We start from the raw sequence: 19,550 nt of genomic DNA, 5'->3' as shown, positions 1-19,550 counted from the left end.
CACAGCAAAACTGGAAACAGTAAAAATGTACATTTTACTAAGCAACTACAGCAATTGCTGTTAAATTACAATACCAACGTGAGTCCCAGTACCATTTTCTGTAATACACTCACAGTCATGAAGCTGGGTGTTCCCAGCTGGTTGTCTTCAAGAAGCAATCTTCAGGATGAAAACTCAGTTTTTTTGCTCTTTTCAGAATTCTTTTTTAATGGTTTAGATTTCATACTCAACTTTGAGCTGAGCCACGTTTGTGATCCCTGTGCTGCTCTGGCATTCTCAGGTACATTCAAATTCTTTTCATGAACTCAAGGGCAAAATATTTACACCACCAGTTAATACAGTCAGTTGACCCATTCATCTGATAGAGTTACTTATCCCAAGCAGACGCTGTGCTCTGGTCCCCTTGGTGGTAAGAACCTGCAAATTACTGCCTAGATTAAGTGTCCTCTCATGTTTCCAGTTCTGTCTTTGGACTGTTTTACTTCTCATTAGGAGGAAAATTTATAAGGAGTATTAATTCTGACTGCAGGACAGTGGTGGTTTAGAGCATGGCACCAGGACACTGCAAAAGAGGGGTTGGGTTAAAGAAATGTTAAAGACACTAGGGTGACTTTCTACCCTAAAGGTGAATACTGGGTAAACTGTCAGATTTCCTGCAGCTCAGCAGGAGCTGTTTTCAGCAGAGTTGAAAAATGCCTCCATATTCATAAGGATTTTCTTAACAGAATGCAGAACAGTCTCATGAGCCAACCATCTTGCCATATCTGTGCTCAGCATTGATGTAGTTGTGATTTGCATCTCTGTTTTCTTTTGTGGGCGGGGGATTGCTCTTTTTCGTTTTGATAACCAGCTTCTGCTAGGAAAGACCACTTCTCTTTGGAAAGACAGCCATTGCAGGTGTTTTCCATTGAGTATTAACTTTTTAAGGACTTGCCAATTTAAAATGTGGTGATTAGACAGCCTGTACAAATCACTGTTTCACAGCTGGACTTTTGCAGGTAAAAGAACAGATACACCACATCCCTTTCTGTAATATATTGTATGCATTGGATTTAGGACAGATACTGATGAGCACTTCAGAAGAAATTTAATGAAGAAAAAAATTACAGAACATTTTTTGAAAAGGCAGCCTGGTTTCTAAATTAAATTGTAGCAAAAATTTTGTATGGTTCTGTAGTTATGCAAAATATGTATTTATGATACCCTCAAAACATGTCTGGAATGTTTATTTCAGTTTTGGGAAATGGGAGAATTTGGGGAGTTTTCAGTACTTCTCTTTTACCTTCTGTGGTAACTATGCAATCTTAATCAAAATTTGCTAATTTTGTTTGGTTGAAAACCTCTGTGTTTCAAAACTAGATACTACATGCCTATCTCAAGGGTAACGTCCAGGGTTTTCAAGTCTGAATAATGAGGGAATAAGATGACTGAAGTCTAAATGCCTTTACCAAACAAGTGTAACAGTTTCTATTTTATAGCAATTAACATGCAGCTAGTTAGATTTGACAGTTACGATTCACAGTGATCTTAAAGAAAGCAAATATTTGAAAGTAGTTCAGTACTGATACAGAACATTATCTGTCCATACAGGAATAGAGATGCAGGTATAGAATAAAAGTAAGTTCAAATGCAAATTAACATTTTTTTTGTTCCTAGTAGAAATAAATAAAGCAACATTCCTAGTTATCAGGCATGTCTTAACTGTCAGCAGTTTACTCATTTTTATGACTGAAGAACAAGGGAAAAAATTGATGTTTTTTGTCTTGTTTTGTTTACTTCAGCAGAAATTCCTTTTCTACTTTGTAAGTCATGTTTTTTTTCATTCTTCACTTAATTTAGTTTAGATAAAACATAAGCCAGTCTTCCAGTAACAGTAAAATAAAGATCACAGTAATTATTTCTAATGGTTCCCTTCAAACTTTTAGTTAATTTTTTTCCATCTGTTTTTATTATAGGAAAAAACGTGGTCAGCATACATTGTCACAATAATTCCATGAAGTGATGTTTTGTCCCACATAGCTTTTGTAATGTTTCCATCTGGAAATGTCAGCTTCTGATGTATTAGGGACAGGAAAGATTAAACACCTAGGAAATGCTTTGTTGTGTTATACTCAGGCATAGCTATCCTAAGCTCTGTTTTGTGGAATGTTGGTTTCTGTTCCTTCCTATCCTTCCCCTCTGTTAATGGTATCTTTTAATGGGGCTTTAGAAAGGATTATATTGCTAAATCTGTACTGCTACAGCAATTATAATTTCATATTACTCATCTATATACTTACCACAGAATTTTATTGCTAAAGACATAGTCCCCACAGTGTTATAATGTCAGTCTAACTTAAAAAAAAAAAAAAAAAAAAGCTAATCTTTTCATTTTTCCCTGTCTTTCTCTAGTGTACAAAGCACCATTATCAACTTAGCATTATGAAATGTATTTTAGCATCACGAGTGAAATTGCGTGTTTATTCTTTTTTATCTTTAAATACTCAGAAACTCCAAAATCAAAAGCTTCACTGCATTACAGTGAATAAATAAATATAATAATTACAGTGAATAAATAAATATACAGATATAAATGCATGTTGTATTGTGCAAAAATATACATAATATAGTTAGACAATGCAGAAAACCTTGGAAGGTGTTTGATACTAGAGTAAAGAGATGAGAAAAGGCACTAGCGCTTCATTTTAGCAACTGTTAAGAAAGTTCTCTATCTCTATTAACTACACCTGCTATATTTATATTAATTTCATGTTAATTAAATATTGGTTATGTTATCATGTTCTGCTTCTTTGACCCATCTTCTGCTTGAGAATGATGAGATGCTGGAACAGGTTGCCCAGAGAAGTTGTGAGTGCCCCCAGCCTGAAGGTGTTCAGGGCCAGGCTGGATGGGGCTGTGAGCAACCTGCTGCGGTGGGTGCCTGTAGCAGGGATGTTGGAACTAAATGATCTTAAAGGTCCCTTCCAACCCAAACCATTCTATGATTCTAAGATATTGCTATGTATTAGTATAGACCAATGCTAAGATATTGATATACTTATTTATTTTTTTACATTCATCTAGATTGTTTTGGATATTGGACTCATTGCTCAGGATGGAAAGAAATATCTGGAAAATACATTTTCAAAAATGTGACATAAATACACAACATTTTCTAGATTTGGGAGTGTGCTTATTTCAAAAGTTTGGCATGTTTTCTAACGCAGGAATGTTAGATACTTGGACTAGAAAACGTGTGCAAATATTTCACATAAATTATGTCATTCTATGAGTGTATGACAAAAGAATGGAAATAATGATGTGAAAATCTTTCAGCATTAAAAATGAACAGTAGTCCTTTGTTGTTAAAACAACAAAAGAACGTAATATGTTTCATCAGAGCTTCTTTAAACTTATTTTCATTAACCTGAAAATGTTCTACTTTTGTAATACATCATCATTGCAAAGAATAGTTGGCAGAGACCCCAAAAGATTTTCAATATTTTTTACCTAGAATTGCATAATATTCTCCTCTTCACCTCAGAAGAAGCACAATACCTTTTATGAACCAGTCTGCGTACCGTAGGAATAAGCCCTTACTAATTGCCCTTGCAATTTACAGAATTTATGAATGTGTTGTAAGTCTAAAGTTACTAATTTTTGAGACTCTACGTGAGCAGAAGAGAACGCTTGCTTTACCCAGGACCCAGTTCTTAATACTTATCAGTTGGTGAGTCATTCTGAATTTTAGCTTTCACATTCTCCTTAGGCCACTGCTCAGCAGGTTTGTTAGTGTGATATTCTACAGTAAGTGCAGAATAATTTTCCTGACGTAGGCTTGGATTCTTGTGCTGCTTCATGTACTTGTGAGTATTAACTTATTTTAGGGAAGATTAATGAAAAATTGCTCAAATTTCCCTTCCCAATCAAATATACTGCTTTTTTTTTTCTTTTTTTTTTTTTTTTCCCTATAGTGAATTTTAAATTTTCTTTGAATTTTTTTGCATATAATTCTAAACAAAATATGGAATCCTGTTGTACTTTATTTCCTCAGGGCAAGTCATTGAATGTTAGTATCTGTGCTTGATCCAGTGGAGCTTTCTATTTAAAAACACACACAATTTGCTTTTCACGCGTTTAAATCTGCTAGAACTCGCGTGACTCACAAAAATAGTAAAAATAGGAATTTGTTCTAAGTGAATTAGTTTTAAGTTATGAAGAAATGTGATTTAGTATGTGAAAGGGAATGATATTGGATGAAATTATGTCATTTTTGTAATATCATATATCCTGAAAGTAAATTAAACATTTCTTACAAATATTAATTTAAAATTGTAGAAGCTTATTTTTAGCTAACTTAGCACAACAGCTGTGACTGTTTCTCTACAAAGTCAAAGTAATGAAGCCAGTATCTATCTGCAGTGTGTTATGTCTCCTGGTCTCAAGAGGCTGGGCTTTCTTTTGTCTAATTTTCTAAAGGAAAAAAAATACAAAAAACCTGCAGTCTTATCTGTTGAACTTTCAGAAATGTTGGAAAACAATTTGTGTGTCATAAGTTATCAGAAACTCATCTTCCAAAGACTTCATGCGCCAGCTGTATTATAAAAAAAAAGTGTTCATAGAGGAAGCAATGGCTAAAAGGTAGACATCAGTGAAAAAGAGTCATTGATTTCAAAGGCATGTATGCAGGAAGGGGCAGCATTTTTAGTTTACTTCTGGTAACTGTCCTGAGAAGATCGTCCAGACCTCATCCTTGTGAAATCCTTAGAAATTTCTTGCTAAATTAATTCCACATTTTCCAAAACGGCAGCTGTCACATTTTCTAGGGGTAAGGAGCACTATGTTTTCAGAAAAAAAAAAAAAAAGAATGAGAGATCTTTTAATTTAATTTAAGTATCTTAGCCCTCATATATGCAAGGGTGTTGTTGCTTTGAAGCCCTCTCAGTGTGTGCCAGTTCAGTTGCCATAATTTGCACCGTTAAAATACACCAAGTTGGTTTATGCTGTTACAGTCACATGCTGCATGTCAGTATGAATTTGCAATGAATAATAATTATGGAGAAGGGTCACTTCTCAGCTCTAGCTTTGTCTCCAAGCTGCTGTCCCTTGCCAGCAGCTCATCACTGAAGTTCATGTCAACAGGAAGCAGCAAAGCATGAGCATTCCTGCTCAGCACAGGAGCTCTGATACTCTTCTCTATCTGTGTTTCTTCAGCCTTGCCTCCTCCTGGATAGCTTGGTGTTTGAATACAGCACATCTTGGAATGTTGTTGTGTGTTTAAAAGAAATTAGAACTTGTCTTTTAAATAACTTTTTGCATTCATTTTTAATCTATACATGTGTGTCATTTATATTACTGAGACACTACTTTGCCCCACAGGGTTTTAGTGTTAGTTCTGTTGTTTGAAACTGTTATTTGTGTGTTCTTATCTTGATACACTGTCATAATTTGAGAGTCATAATTTTTCAGCAACCATTAAGTATTCTGCAAAAGAAAGGAAATTTCTTTCATACACAAAGATTAATTCTTTAGGTTACATTTAAGAAAAAGGCAGCATCAAGCTTGGAATTTTTATGTGAATAAATAGACCATTAACTACAGTAGTAAGGCTTCCTTTTTCTCTCTATAATGAGGAGTAATTTGAGAAGTTTTCCATTTTGCAGGTGTAATTGACGTATGCAAACTGACGGACTCTAAATGGATCAAATTTATCCTTAATAATCTTTGGCAAAGGAAAGTGGAGACTTTTCAGAGCATAAATAATATTTATCCTGGGGAAAAATACTATGACTTCGCATGTGCTGTTAGTGTACTATCAAATATTAGACATAAATATAGGTTAAATGTTTGTACTAAGGGAGAAAAACGCTACTGCCTTACAAGTGCTAATATTTAAGCCTAATTTTTAATATGGCTATGATTGTTTTAGATGAATTCAGACCATCTTTAAATTTTACAAAATATAACAAATTAACAAACATCTCCAATGAAATTCCACTTGAGTCTGTGCACAGAATCATCGAATCGCTCAGGTTGAGAAAGACCTTAAAGATCATCCAGTCCAACCGCAACCTCACCAAACTACCCGAACTCTAACAGCCCTCTGCTAAGTCATGTCCCTGAGCACCACATCCAAATGGATTTTCAACACATCCAGGGATGGTGACTCAAACACCTCCTTGGGGAGCCTATTCCGGCCCTTAACAACCCTTTCTGTAAATAAGTGTTTCCTGATATCCATCCTAAACTTACCATGGCAATACTTGAGGCCATGTCCCCTCGTACCGCAGCTCTCTGAAATTTGGCTCTGTGGACCACAAATACTTAAAGACAGCAACTGCCCTCCTAAGAGCTTTTGGATAAGCAGGTCTGCTAGGGAGAGCTTTAGGTGGGCTCCTAAGTGAGGAATAAACTTGACACGGGATACTTGGCCTTATGGAGGATATTTGAGATTTTTATTTATTAATCGTCTGGTTTTCTGTGTATTTTTGTGTGCTGGTGTCTATTCTGTATGGTTACTTGTGCACAAGAGTATTTTCCGAAGTCTAAAGAACAGACATCTCTTAAGTTTTGGAGAAAACTTCAGATTTTAAGAGTAATAGTGTGGCTTCCCAAAATAGGATTGTGTTTCACATGCAAAATTAATCAAAAGCTCTGTAATCACTTTTTACAATTTTTAAAATAATGTTTTATTTCTGTCCTTTAAACTACTGCTGAATACCTCTACTGTTTCCTTTTTACTGTCTCAATGATACCATTTACACATATTCTTAGTTGTAAATATGTTTTTAAAGAAGTATCTATAGCCACTGCTAACTGTTAAGAAGCTCCCTGAGGTAGTATTTACTTTCTTGAATTTGTTTCCTACTGTGTTTTCTTTTTTCCCTCCCATCTCTAGAATGAGAGAAGTATTTCATTTTGATCACCTGGAGGACAAGCAGTCTGCTTTCAGAAAGGCAGAGCTGTGAGCTGAAAATAAAAGCCTTGTTCTCTCAGTTCTGGAGCATGACTCAGTAATAACAGTCGTTATTCAGGGCAGTATTTTGTCCTTGTTTAATGAAGACAGCTCTTAACAAAATACGCTGGAATTTCACACAAGTTGTTGTTGAAGTAGAACTTAGAAGGCAGTAGATACTTCTTGAAGATGTCAAATAAAATGCAATTACGTCAGGTGCCTTTAGCTCCAAGTTGTTAAGATTAACTGGCTTGTAATGTATTCCACTTGTCCTGCTCTGGTTCGTGATTTAATGTTGTAAGCTAATGAATTTCATATAAATCCATCCTGGTAATATTTATTCAACTGCTGTATTATTAAGAGCAAATGTGTAGTGATTATTAAAATTCATCTTCCTTGCTTTTCTCCTAATTGTATAATACTAGTGATGTACAACATAGCATAATATAAAAATCTCAAATTGCTGGCATTGTTTTGTTTCCTAAATAATTCAGTATTATGCATGTGTTAGTACTACTCCAGCTTTGCTCAAAACTATTATAATTTCCTTATTTTCAATTTATAGCTCTGGAACAACTATTTTCATCTGGCTGTGGCTTTTATTACCCAAGATTCGCTACAACTAGAAAATTTTTCCCATGCAAAGTACAACAAGATCCAGAGCAAGTAAGCAAAAACATATACTTTAGTTTATATCTAATTTTTTAACTAAAAGTGGGAAAACATAATGATTAAAAGTACCTGAACTTTATTATTTTTAACTAGGTATGGAGATATGAGACGTTTAGTTGGCTTTGCTATCCGTGACATGTGGTACAAACTTGGTAAGTAGGCAAATGAATTTAATTACAACTGAATGCGTCTCACATTGCATGTTTCACTGGGAAATGTCTGATAAGAAATTTCTCCAAAATTTCGAGATGGTTGAACTTTATTATGCAGAAATTGAGAAGCAAGTAAATTTTCCAAGAGTTGGTGGCTTCTGGTTCATGTTAAGGCTGTGTATCTTAAAGGTAGAGAATACTCATGATGAACTCTTTTGGTTACTGAACATAGTAGCACCTACAGTAGGTGCTTTGAAACTGGAATGTCAAACAATTGCAGCTGTTTACATCCTTCCCAAAGGGTCATCTTCAGGAGCACAAGGCAAGATTTAATGTGATTGGCTGGATGTGAAGGTAAAGGCCAAATATTTATCCCGCAGTTCTTCATGTTCTGCTAATTACTCAGTTTATTGAACTTAAGCATTGCTAGGCAGATAACAGCATACGAGTGGAACAGGTTTTTACGTGACAATCATTTTGTATGTGAGTTGATTGAGGAAGTTTCTCTTTATATTTTTAGGCAGAAATTTAAAAAGTTTTCATTTTAATTATATCAGTGGAGCAGTCTGTATTTAAATCATTTAGCTGAAAATATCTCTTATTTTTTACTTGTATAAGAGCCTTCTGTGGGAGAATGAACATTTTTAGAGGTGAAAAAATATTTACATAGTACATTAATTCCTTTGTTGTTTTTTTTTTTGTTTGTTTGTTTTTTTAAAATTTCAGATCTTTAGGGTCATATGCCTATAGATATTGGAAGTGATTCAGACACTATAAGAGTCTTTTGAATCTTATTGATATTACTGATATTTCTAGGTTTAGCAATATTTTTAATCAAAACGACTGAAAGAAAAAATAATGTTGCATAAAACTATTGAAGTTGTTCAGTTATGCTGAAAGTTACAACATTATGCAGCCGTATGAGAGGAAAAACAGAATCAGATTACTTTTATTTATGAAACAAGTCTAGTCATATTTGTTTATGATAATATTTTAATCTCCTTACAAGCTACCAGCAATATTGACATTCTGAGGCAGATCATTGGGCTTGGACTTATGTGACCCACACATCAAACTTTTTCTTTTCGCTCAGAAACGAGCAGTATTTGAAGAATATCTCAAACCTAGTTGAAGATTTTTGCAGGCTTTAAGGCTCTTTCACAGGTGCAAAACTGTTGTGCTACAAGATAATATTGTGTGGTTTTAGGAGTTGCACAGACTGTGTTCCTATTACTGGTTGCAATGGTTGATGCATTGATTAGTTTGATTTATTGGTTATGATGTTTGATGCTATTTGCAGTTGAAAGCAAGTAATATGTCTAGAAAGCATCTCATGTGGCACTGTCCTACTGAGAGTTTGGTGGATTATTAGTGTTTTTGATTGCTTTCTTCTCAGAATTTTTAAGAGGAGATGTCTAAATCTGAAAAGCTGAAATATTGACTGAAAATGTTAACTCAGCTGGTATGCATTCATATTTCTGGCACTGTCTCTTGATATGAGAGCATATTTATTAACATTCTTTTAGGATTTGAGAAAGAGTAAGGGTAAATGACTAAATTCTAAGACTGTTACCAGCATAGGTAGTTAAAACGCTGCTTTAAAATACTGCCTGCCCTAAATGTTTTTCTAACAGTTTTTCTTCTCTTCTGAAGTATCTGATTTGTCATTCTGTTCTAGGCCAGAATAAAATCTGCTTTATACCGGGGATGGTTGGACCCATCTTGGAAATGACTCTCATTCCAGAGGTTGAACTGCGAAAAGCTACAATTCCAATATTTTTTGACATGATACTTTGTGAATATCAAAGGACAGGAGAATTCAAAAAGGTAATTAAAAATAATGTTGGAAAATTCATTGTCTTGTAGCCGATTTATTTTTGGTAAACATTTGTTGTATGGATTTCTGTGCTCACAGAAAATAAAATCCAAAAGAATAAGAACAAAAAAAGGGTTCCTGCACAGGAGAATGTAGGCATTCCAGAGTGTTGTAGTTGGATTTGAGAAAAAACATCCTTCACAATGACAGCTATAAGGCACTGGAACAGGGGCCCAGAGAGCATAGGCAATTTTTATGAATATTTTTAGAATCTTACTGAACAAAGTCCTGAACAAAAGACATGACACTGAAGTCAACCCTGTTAAGTAGGAGTAGAATTAGGTGACTTCTTGGGGTCTCTTCTAATACTAATCTTTCACGAAACCCTTATGTGATACAGATCTTTATACATTAGAAGTTTTAACTTTTAATACATACTATCCAACAGGAGTTTCAGTTAATAGCTTGAAGTTAATTGCACATTATTAGATTTTTCAGGAAACTTTTCTAAATATTTGCTTTGTGAAAAATAATCTTGAAGAAGAGCTGGCATTCAAAAAGGTTTTCTGTAGGAATTTTGCAAACAAAGTGGATTTTTAAATCAGAAGTATTTCATACCCTTGACAGAAAAGAAATAGGATAGGACACTTGGGAGTGTGATTTAAACTCGATCTCCTGCCATGCTTGTGGTGTGTAGTCAAACAGTTGACATCTGTCTGTTTCTCTCCCACCTCACTTTCCTCTGCGGGCACAATTTTCTTGTTCTCTGTTTGCACACTGCCTTTCACAGTAGATTTTAACTTGGAGCTTCAGGCACAAGTAGTTAATTTCAAACCATCTGTGTAACAGTAAGTGACCAAAAAAAAGTCATAATTTAGACATTCATAGAAAAGTAAATACAAATGTGTCACTCAAACTCAGCTATGTTTAATACTTTAAATCATATGGGGCATTTCTGTGTCAACTAAGTGTGGAACAAACTAGCAGATGGAATTTTGATTTTGATCTGCATTCCAGAATGTAAAGCTTTTGGTTCAAGGCCAAGATTAAAAACCACTTGCTTCTCTGCATCTGTTCCTTATTCTAGTAGTTCTGCATTTGCCTTCTTAAAAATATTTTTCTGTTCTTGGCTTATACTGCATCTCTTGGGAGGGATGCAGAGATCTGTACAAACCAAAAATCCTGGAAACTCATCAGCCAAACTGACTGATTAAACAAGAATAGCAACTTAAGTGCCTCAATGATGCTAGATGCTTTGCTGACCCTTAAATCACTCCTTATGCTAATGTAGATTAGTTTCAGGTTATAAATTTTCAGTGCTGAGGATCAGGGGTATTCATTTTATTACTGTGTAAGAATAATAGTTAATTTTTATCAGATGGCACTTAAACATTTTCATAATTTAACAGTTGAGTGTCATTAGATTATAACATTCTGTTTTGGACTGTTTCCAGTCAAGAACTCAGATATTAATTCACTCCTCTGGATGAGGTAATTAAGATAAATTTCTAAAATTGCTTCTCTGTGTCTAGCAATTCTGGTAAACTTTGTTTAAAGAAATACATATTCAGTCATATTACTTAAAATTGTTACCATGTTATTTAGAAAAGGCAAAGAATTAATGTGAATGGAATATTGATGTAAATGTAAACTCCACCTTCTGCAGCTGACATTTCTGATATTCAAATTGGCATTTAGTTTTATGAGGAATATTTTTCTAAAGCTTTAGCATAAATTTTTCAAAATTATTGTTTCAGTTCAACATTGTCTTACTTAGGAGTCTGGAGTGATGCTGATGTTCAGTTGAAAACATAATTGTGATGAACTGTGATCACTTCTGATGAGAGAAAGGGAAAAAAGCACAGAGACAGCTTTATTAGTAGTCTGCATTGGCAGTGGAACTAGAGCTTTAGTGGTGCCTGCTAAATCATTGAATAAGCTTTCCCCAAGTTATTGATTTCGTTAGCTTGATGTGGCACTGTGCTGAGATGTGTGACATCTCAGTTATTCAAGTTATTCAAATTTATTAGTCAGGAGTTTTATTTTATTTTTGCTATTGCTAGGAAATCAGCTAGCCCCAGAGAAAACAAAATTCCACCTCTGGTTATCTCAAAAATAACATTCTACTACACATATATTTAATAGACAGCAATAAATATGTAGATGTATGGCATACTAAGGAATTTTCTTTTTGATTCTTCTTTTTACTTAGCACGTATAGCTTCCATTCATTCAGGAGAAGTGCTACATAAGCTTGTAATTTTAGGCATCAGGGCTTTGTCTAGCATTAGATAGGGAATCTGATCTCTGGGAAAGGCTATTTATCCAACTTACAAGAGGTGTCCATGGATAGATTTGGGCCTTCAGATATATCCCCTCCTCCTTCATCTACAAAGGGAAGCTAGTTGTGTGTCTGTTGGGCACATAAAGTTAAAAGAATCTCATCCTTCAAGTATTGATTACCCATTTTTCCCTCAAATATTAGGTTGTACATCTTATCAAGCATCAAGCAAAATACTTTTGTTTGCTCTGACTGAAAATTTGAGGCAAAATGTTAGAAAAGGCTAACTTAAAAAAAAAATAGTTAAAGACTAGCTCTTTTAAGAGTAAATAAATTACTACTTAAATAAAGATGGATTCATGTTCTGTTAAGGATTTTAGCTTGGATTAGGAAAGATTGATTCATCTGTGTTTAGATTTCTTTTCAAACAAATCTATTCATGTTTGATTTTAAAGTGAAAATACTTCTCTTTATTTTTACCAATTGCTGAAGCCATCTGAGGAGGTATTCTATAATTACTTTCCCTCCTGACCTTTGTTGAAAAGAGCAAATAGTGCAGATTGGTTGTGTTTGTGTGCTTTCATAGTTTTTGATCAGTTAGAGGATAAATGTTTATTCTACATGGACTTGTTAGAGTCATGCAGCTTTCTAATAGCTGTAAAAGGTTTCTAAATGAGTGAATGGAAGTGTTCTTAGCAAGCTCCTCTGGCACATATGCTTTGTAATTGATGTCCGTATCCATATTTCTTCCTTGAAATTTTGAAAATGTATTATGCTCAAGGATTTCAGAGGCATGTGAAATACTTCCACTGGCAGGAAGCAGCTTTAGATGGCTCAGTGCTTCAGACAAATCCATGCAGAAAAAAATGAGCATGTGCTTGGTATTGACACTTGTTTCAAGTTACGAGGATTTATGTAGTCTACTAGATAGATAAGTGAGCGATTTTAAAGCAAAATTAATACTAATACAATTAGGCACGTTGTTTAAATTAGATGAGAAATACAGCTACTAGGGCTGAATTTTGTCAAAGACACATTACAACTTTCTTCCGTATTTCTGCCAGCTTTTTAATTTCTGCTGTTTCATGCAATCAGCTGCAGTTGACAAACTGCAGGAAAAAAATGCATAGAAAGGGGTTTTTGTTCAGGTCCCAGAATCTGTGAGATCACCTTCTGAAGAAGTCATCAATTCCCTGCCTGCTGAATAAGTACTAAGGAAAGATTTAAGAGGTGAATAATATTTAAAGAGCTGAGAATAGCAAAACCTACTAGTAACACAGAGGTCAAATGATTGTTTCTGGATCACAGTGTGTTGGTACTCCTAACAAACCAAGACTCTTTCCATTTTCTGTGAGAACCTTAGGGCAAGTAACTCTTAAATGGAGCCTCTGAGATCTGAAGTCATTAATTATTTTGGGAAGCAGTGTAGCCTTTTCAGTATGCTGTGGAGATTAAATATTTACTCCAACTTGTGCTGTGCCACTGGATGGCTATATGCTGCTCATTTCTCCTGGAGCTAGTTCTGGGCTGATTTAGTGTTTCTCATACAAATACTATGCATGTTTGTGAATTCATATCCACCAATGACCTTTTTTATGTAAAGATCTCACTGGCTATACATAGCAACATATTTTCTCAGTTTTACCTTTTCTTTGCTGCCTTCATCCAGATTGTTTTAACTGCGTCATATAGAAGTGCAACTTGAACAGTGAGATTCATGTTCTCGTGAACACTGCATTTCTCCTCAGTCATCTCAAAATAGGCTGTATCTGGTGTTGCCTGTTTATGGCATCGTGCAGTTTGTACACAGTGTATATCCAAGCTCTTGAGAATCACATCAACTCCTTCTAAAGTGTTTAAATACTTCTATTTAAAGCGTGTCTGTCAGATGCTGCATTAGATACCATAATTTTGGTTTCATATGTTTTTAACTGTTTTTAACTGTGGTTTTGTCTGTTATGAAGCATTTAAATTCGTCCTTCCCCTACCACCTTCTCAAAGAAAAGAGGCATACATTTGCACTGCCTAATTTTCTGTACTTTGTTTTTTGTATGATGAATGTAGAAGAGCGGTCACTCAATACATTGTTTCAAAGCTCCTAGAGAGAAGCAACAGCCCACTTAAATCTTACGTCCCCAGAGTCTGCACAATCAAACCAGCTGTGGCTGGTTGTGTGGCTTCCTGCTGCCGTTTTGATGAATACTGCTTGAGTAATCCTGCTGTTTCTACTGTCTCAGTAGAAATGAGATTGTACTTGTTGCTGTGGGGAAGTGAAACTTGTTAAATTCCACAGTAAGTAGGTAGTGAAAATGTAACATTTTCACATTAGCTTAAAATTTAAATTTGAATAGGAAGTTGATTTTCTGATGTCCTCAAGGGCAGTTCTAAGGATGTTCAAATACAGATTTGTATGTCTTATGTAGTCTAATAAGTCTGTTCTTTTCTAAGAAGTTGTTTTAATATAATTGGATGTCTTCATTTTTACAGACAGAATCACTTGATTGGCTTATATTCTGGAATGACATTGATATTTGCCATTAACGGGTCCTGTTCAGCTGAATCTCAGGAGAAAAAAAGGAGGCTTGTCTAATATTCAAAATGAATTTTTGCCAGACCTGATAATTTATTCATATGATTTTCAAAAATTTTAGGAAAACTCTGGTATGAGGGGACTGAAAGAAGTGACTCTGTAAACCCATTTACACCTATATTAGAAACGTTTTTTACAAGCATTACAAGCTTGTAATTCTCTAACAGATTCTTTATAAATTTATATTAGGTTGTTTTTTCCTGTGATACCTGAACATAATGCAGTTAGTTGGGTGAGAACAAAGAATGATCATAGAAGAGCTGATATTCATGTCTGACACTTTTCAGAGGGCATACACAAAAGGAATAGAAGCTTAGTGATAGGGTATGTGGGGGCTTTCAGCTAAAAGCTCAGACTGTTAATCATGGCGATGAATCTCGGAATGCTTTTATAAGTTCTAAGGTTTTAATATAAGCCAAAACAATGTCAAAGGATGAAGAATCAAAGGAGAGCCATGGAAGAGTCTTAGTAAGAAGGAATACAAAAAACCAGGTCAAACCAACTTTGGTAATCAGAGAATATAAAAAGTATTCCCTTTGTAGTTAAATCTAGTTAGAAACTGCTTCATAAAGGGAGGATTCTCCCTTGAAGGGGATTTCCTTTGGCCACACACTTATATTTGTGCAAATTTTTCAGCCTACAGGTGCAAAAAGATACCTGTTTCTTTACAATATTGAGGCCTGGGAAAAATCATATAAAATATACTGGCTGACTTTTAGTGATTTTTTTTTTTTAAATAAATAACTGAAAACCTTGTAGCATTTTAATATAATATTTTTGCTAAGCTTACTGAATTACCTTCTCCTATGTAGTATTATATATTACATTAATTATAATTAGTCTTCTGTTTTCCCAGATTCATATATCAGTAAAGTTATTTTAACCTCGTCAGCATTTTGGAGCACTTCATCTTATTGTGAATTGGTTTAGATCGTGTCTGAAGGACGTCAGTGACCCACTGCACTCAGCAATTTTGTACAGGACAACAGAGTCTACACAGAACTGTATTAACAGTGGTACCTTTCTCTTGAAATGCTCTCCCACCATGTTTCCATACATAAGTTACATTAAAAAAGTAATAAATCCACTGGTATTTTTCATTTTCACAATCATACACATAGAGGAAAATCTTATCTTTTGCATCTCTGTTGCAAGTGTGATACATAAATAAAAACTTCTGAGGATATTTTTTGAACATGTAAATCTTAATATTTTAATATGCTTGAAGAGGACCAATTAAGTCATATGCGTGTATCATATGCACTGAATGCAATATTATGCAATATGTGGTGAAGGCCTGAAAAAAATAATTCCAGATTCTCATATAAATATGAGTTAGACTGGATTAACCCTTTCAAAATCATAAGGCAGTTTCCTGTGTATGACCTATTGCAACAACTTTGAAATGACAATTCACAATTATATATTCATATTGAAACAATACAATGCCATTTTAAAGAGGCTTTGTGTAATTAAAGTATGACCCAGCAAAGTGCTGGATTAAAGTAAAATCTGACACATCCCTTTCTTTAAGAGATAGTGGTATACCGCTGACTAAGAAATTCTCCAGAGATTTTGTTGGAGTTAATGGTACTTCAGAGTTGGCAAGCCACAGCACTGCCAATTTGAGTACAGATTTGTAACAATGCGTTTATAAGTTATCACTAGTTTTCCAGATATAATTTTATTTTCCTATGTGAAAACCTGTGAAAGCATGTTTTTCATCTTTTTTTTTTAATGTCGTGAGAGATAATGATCCTTTGCTTAATTATGTAAAGCTACCTGATGAATATATGTGAGATTTTAGAGGAATGAAGAGTAAATCATGTAGGTAACAGCTTCAGATGTCCAGTTTCAATGAATTTATTTTAGGAATGCCTGAGCCTACTAGTTAGCTTTATGTTAGAATGTCAACTGTGCAGACTTGGATGGAATACTTCTTTGAAAGCTGTTTGAGGTAGAAGGAAACTTAGAACACTTGGAGTTTTGAGTGCAGGCTGATGAGTGACAGATAACAAGGTGGAACCAGCAGAGAAATATTAACAGGTTTTTTTTCTGTTTTTACATGTGTAGATTTTTCAAGTCAGAGAGCTGAAAAAGGTACTTTTGACTTTACAGGCAAAGAAATAAGGTTGTTGGCAGCTCCCAATGAAAGTGTCATAACTGTAAATTGAAACTGAAGAAATGGTTCACTAGAGGGGAAGGAATTGGGCTTAGCTACAGAAATCCCTAGTTTGCTATCTTTGATAGTTTGTATGTCACTGCTTCCTAATTAGGATATAGCTAGACAAACAGCAGTTAGATAAGGCACTGCATCTTCATTTATATTTTGTGTGGGCGAAGGTAATTTGATTTCGTTCTGATATTCCACGTTTCACATCTGAGGTGTTCTATGAAAATTCAGTACAGATAGGCCTATTTCTTCAGATTATTTTATCAGTTTGTTCATTAAAGAATCTGGAGGAAGTCTTCTTTACATTATTCAACTGGAATATATTCAAACATTTAACTTTCAGGTGTTTGTGATATAGCTATGCAAATATATCTTTCTGATGCCAGTTTGAAATGTGTTTGACCTCTAGATATCTTCTCAGTGTTTAGATTTTTTTTTTTTTTTTCCTTTCTTAGTTTGAGAATGAAATCATTTTGAAGTTGGACCATGAAGTGGAAGGAGGACGTGGAGATGAACTCTACATGCAGTTGTTTGAGTCAATGTAAGTAGTGCATGAGAATAAATGCCTTCAGGATGTGTTTTTATCTTATTGTTCCTGCTTCTCAAATTGCTGAATTTATTTTAAAATACAGTCAAATTGAAGCAGCTTTTTTTTCATCAAGGGATTGGAAATAGCATGCTGTTTCATTAAATCTGGTTTGAATTGCAGTTATGCCCACTGAAAGTATTTGCATGGCTGCTTTTCTGTACTTTGTATTGCATCTACATTACAAAGAAATTATACTTAACTTGCTTTTCACTACCCAACTTCAAAGCAAAGATAATCCAACCTTTTTCTTTTCCCCATTTTTCATTGTAACCTTTCTTGGTTTTATGTGTTACACTAATAACAATAAAAGCATTTTTAACAGTCTGTCTTGCTTTTCTCAGTGTCTGGACTGGACTCCAGATTATTCTATAACTCACATAAGGTGACTATCATGCAAAGCTGTGACAATATTGTGAAGTGCTACAATTAAAAAAATATATTTTAAAAAATTCATAAAATAGAGCATCTTCCTCTTGGCCAGCCATGTTCTTTTTTCTTCTCAGATATAATAGATAGCTGTTTATCTTCATTGGGAGTCTGATCTGATGGGCTGTGGTGGTGCCCTTGTGCCACTGAGTTCTGAGACTTAGTTCATAGCCTTGTGATTACAGAGTGTAATAGCGAGAAAGGCTCTCAAAGCCTGCTAATTTGTAATTGTATGTTTGTGTAGTGGCATAGCAGCCTTCACAGATTCACATCACTCTTCAGTGGCGCATTAAATTCTTATCTACACCACAACAGAAAAATTCTGTATTCAGTTTTCTAAAGAATACTGTGTTATTTAAGCAAATAAAATGTAAATAAGAATAATTAATTATAATCTAACTTCATGGAATCTTCATTTAAACAAAATATCATTTGGACATTTACATTAGTTTAGTTTCTCTACAATGAAGAGAAAGATAAAGTGTAGAGAGGAAGACTTAAAAACAGTGCTAACACTTCTTTGGGCAATGTAAAACTACACTGATATACGTGCTGACAAGGAAAGGTGTTTTTGAAATGTCACTTTCACTTCCTAACATACAATGACTGTGTGAACAGAAAGCTATAAATTGTTGTTTGAGTTTGAATGTTTGCTCTTTGTCTGCTAGTCTTAGGAGATATACAGGCTGGCTCTTGGTATGACCAAGAACAGCTCTGCAAGTAGATAGTTTTCTCAAGCACAGTGCTGCAAAAGCTGAACTGTGCTGCCTTCCTAAACTGTTGCTACAATTCATCATCGCTAATACTGGGGATTCAGCAGACACAGGGGACATTTATTGCAGTGCTTAACTTTCTTTGCTGCTAGTAAGCTTTCTTCCAAATATCTCTACTAAATCTTCTTTGCCTCAGTCTAAGCTGGTTATTTCTTGTTTTAGCCACAGGGGACATGAAGAACCATTTACTGTTTCTTCTTTGTAGAAGTTTTAGAAGAATTGAAGGTTGATGCCAAGTTTCCTTCAGTCTTCTCTTCAGGTTAAACAGCCCCCATATTTCACTTTATCATATGCCATGTTTTCTTGACATTCCAAAAATGTCTACAGCTGTTTAAAAATACTACAGTGCCTTAAAGCTGGAGAGAGTACTCAAACTGAGGCATTAGAAATACTGAGAGAAAAATGTTTCTTCATATCTCATTTGTTAGACTTTTGACAACTATTTATTTTTTCTGAGCTGTGTAAAATTGTTTTTAATGTTTGCACTTTGCTCCCACTCTCAAATATTTTTTCTAGAGAGCTGGTGGCTGTCCAGTTACGCTCAGTTTTTCAGCAATGGAGTTGAAAAGTCTCATCAGACCTATACTACATAACATTTGACCTTCCTGCTTTTGCAAATTACCTTTCTTTCTTTTTGATCCGCCATTTAAAGAATTTTCTGGTTTTATTTTCCACTTTACTCTGTCACACTCTACAGTGCTTTCAGATGTTTAAAGCTTTCTAAAACTCTGCAGATGTCACTTCATACTGTCTTGAGTTTTTTTATTCCACCCTTGAGATTTTCTGATGATGCTTCTTGAGAGACAATTGAAGCAGAGTTTTGTGACCTATCTGTGGTGGGACCCTGTTGTTCTCTCTTTTATTTTAATTTTCCTGTCTTCACATCTGCTTCAAACCTCTGTCCCCAACTTCCTGTTCCCACTGGATACAAACCTAGTTAAATCGTGCTCCAGATGTTCCTTTGGTCCTTTTCTTATCAGATAATTTCCTTGTAGCTATTTTTGTTCTCACCCAAAAGGCACGTTTTCAGCAGAACCAGTAACTGCTTTATGTGTTGGTGCTAACTGCTGCAACCAACATTCACCCACATAGGTTGGTTTCTGGAAACTTGCCAACACCAAGTAAACTAAACAGGGCCAGCAGA

The 19,550-nt window shown here is 34.8% G+C and overlaps 1 protein-coding gene across 1 annotated transcript in view; it reads left to right on the top strand.

Moving 5' to 3' along the window:
* The window catches only part of DOCK2 (dedicator of cytokinesis 2), a 153,583-nt gene that overhangs the window by 104,545 nt on the left and 29,488 nt on the right, over window positions 1-19,550 (top strand). The window contains exons 31-34 of the mRNA XM_042826108.1: window positions 7,500-7,600; window positions 7,700-7,758; window positions 9,437-9,585; window positions 17,074-17,159. Of these exons, the coding sequence (XP_042682042.1) occupies window positions 7,500-7,600; window positions 7,700-7,758; window positions 9,437-9,585; window positions 17,074-17,159 (395 nt within the window). The remainder of the gene's footprint in view (window positions 1-7,499; window positions 7,601-7,699; window positions 7,759-9,436; window positions 9,586-17,073; window positions 17,160-19,550) is intronic.

The sequence above is a fragment of the Centrocercus urophasianus genome, unplaced genomic scaffold (assembly GCF_019232065.1).
Source record: "Centrocercus urophasianus isolate 14NV4802_14NV808 unplaced genomic scaffold, USGS_Curo_1.0 seq_26, whole genome shotgun sequence".
Taxonomy (NCBI): domain Eukaryota; kingdom Metazoa; phylum Chordata; class Aves; order Galliformes; family Phasianidae; genus Centrocercus; species Centrocercus urophasianus.
The sequence above is the reverse complement of the archived record's forward strand: the minus strand, read 5'-3'. Positions and strand labels throughout refer to the sequence as shown.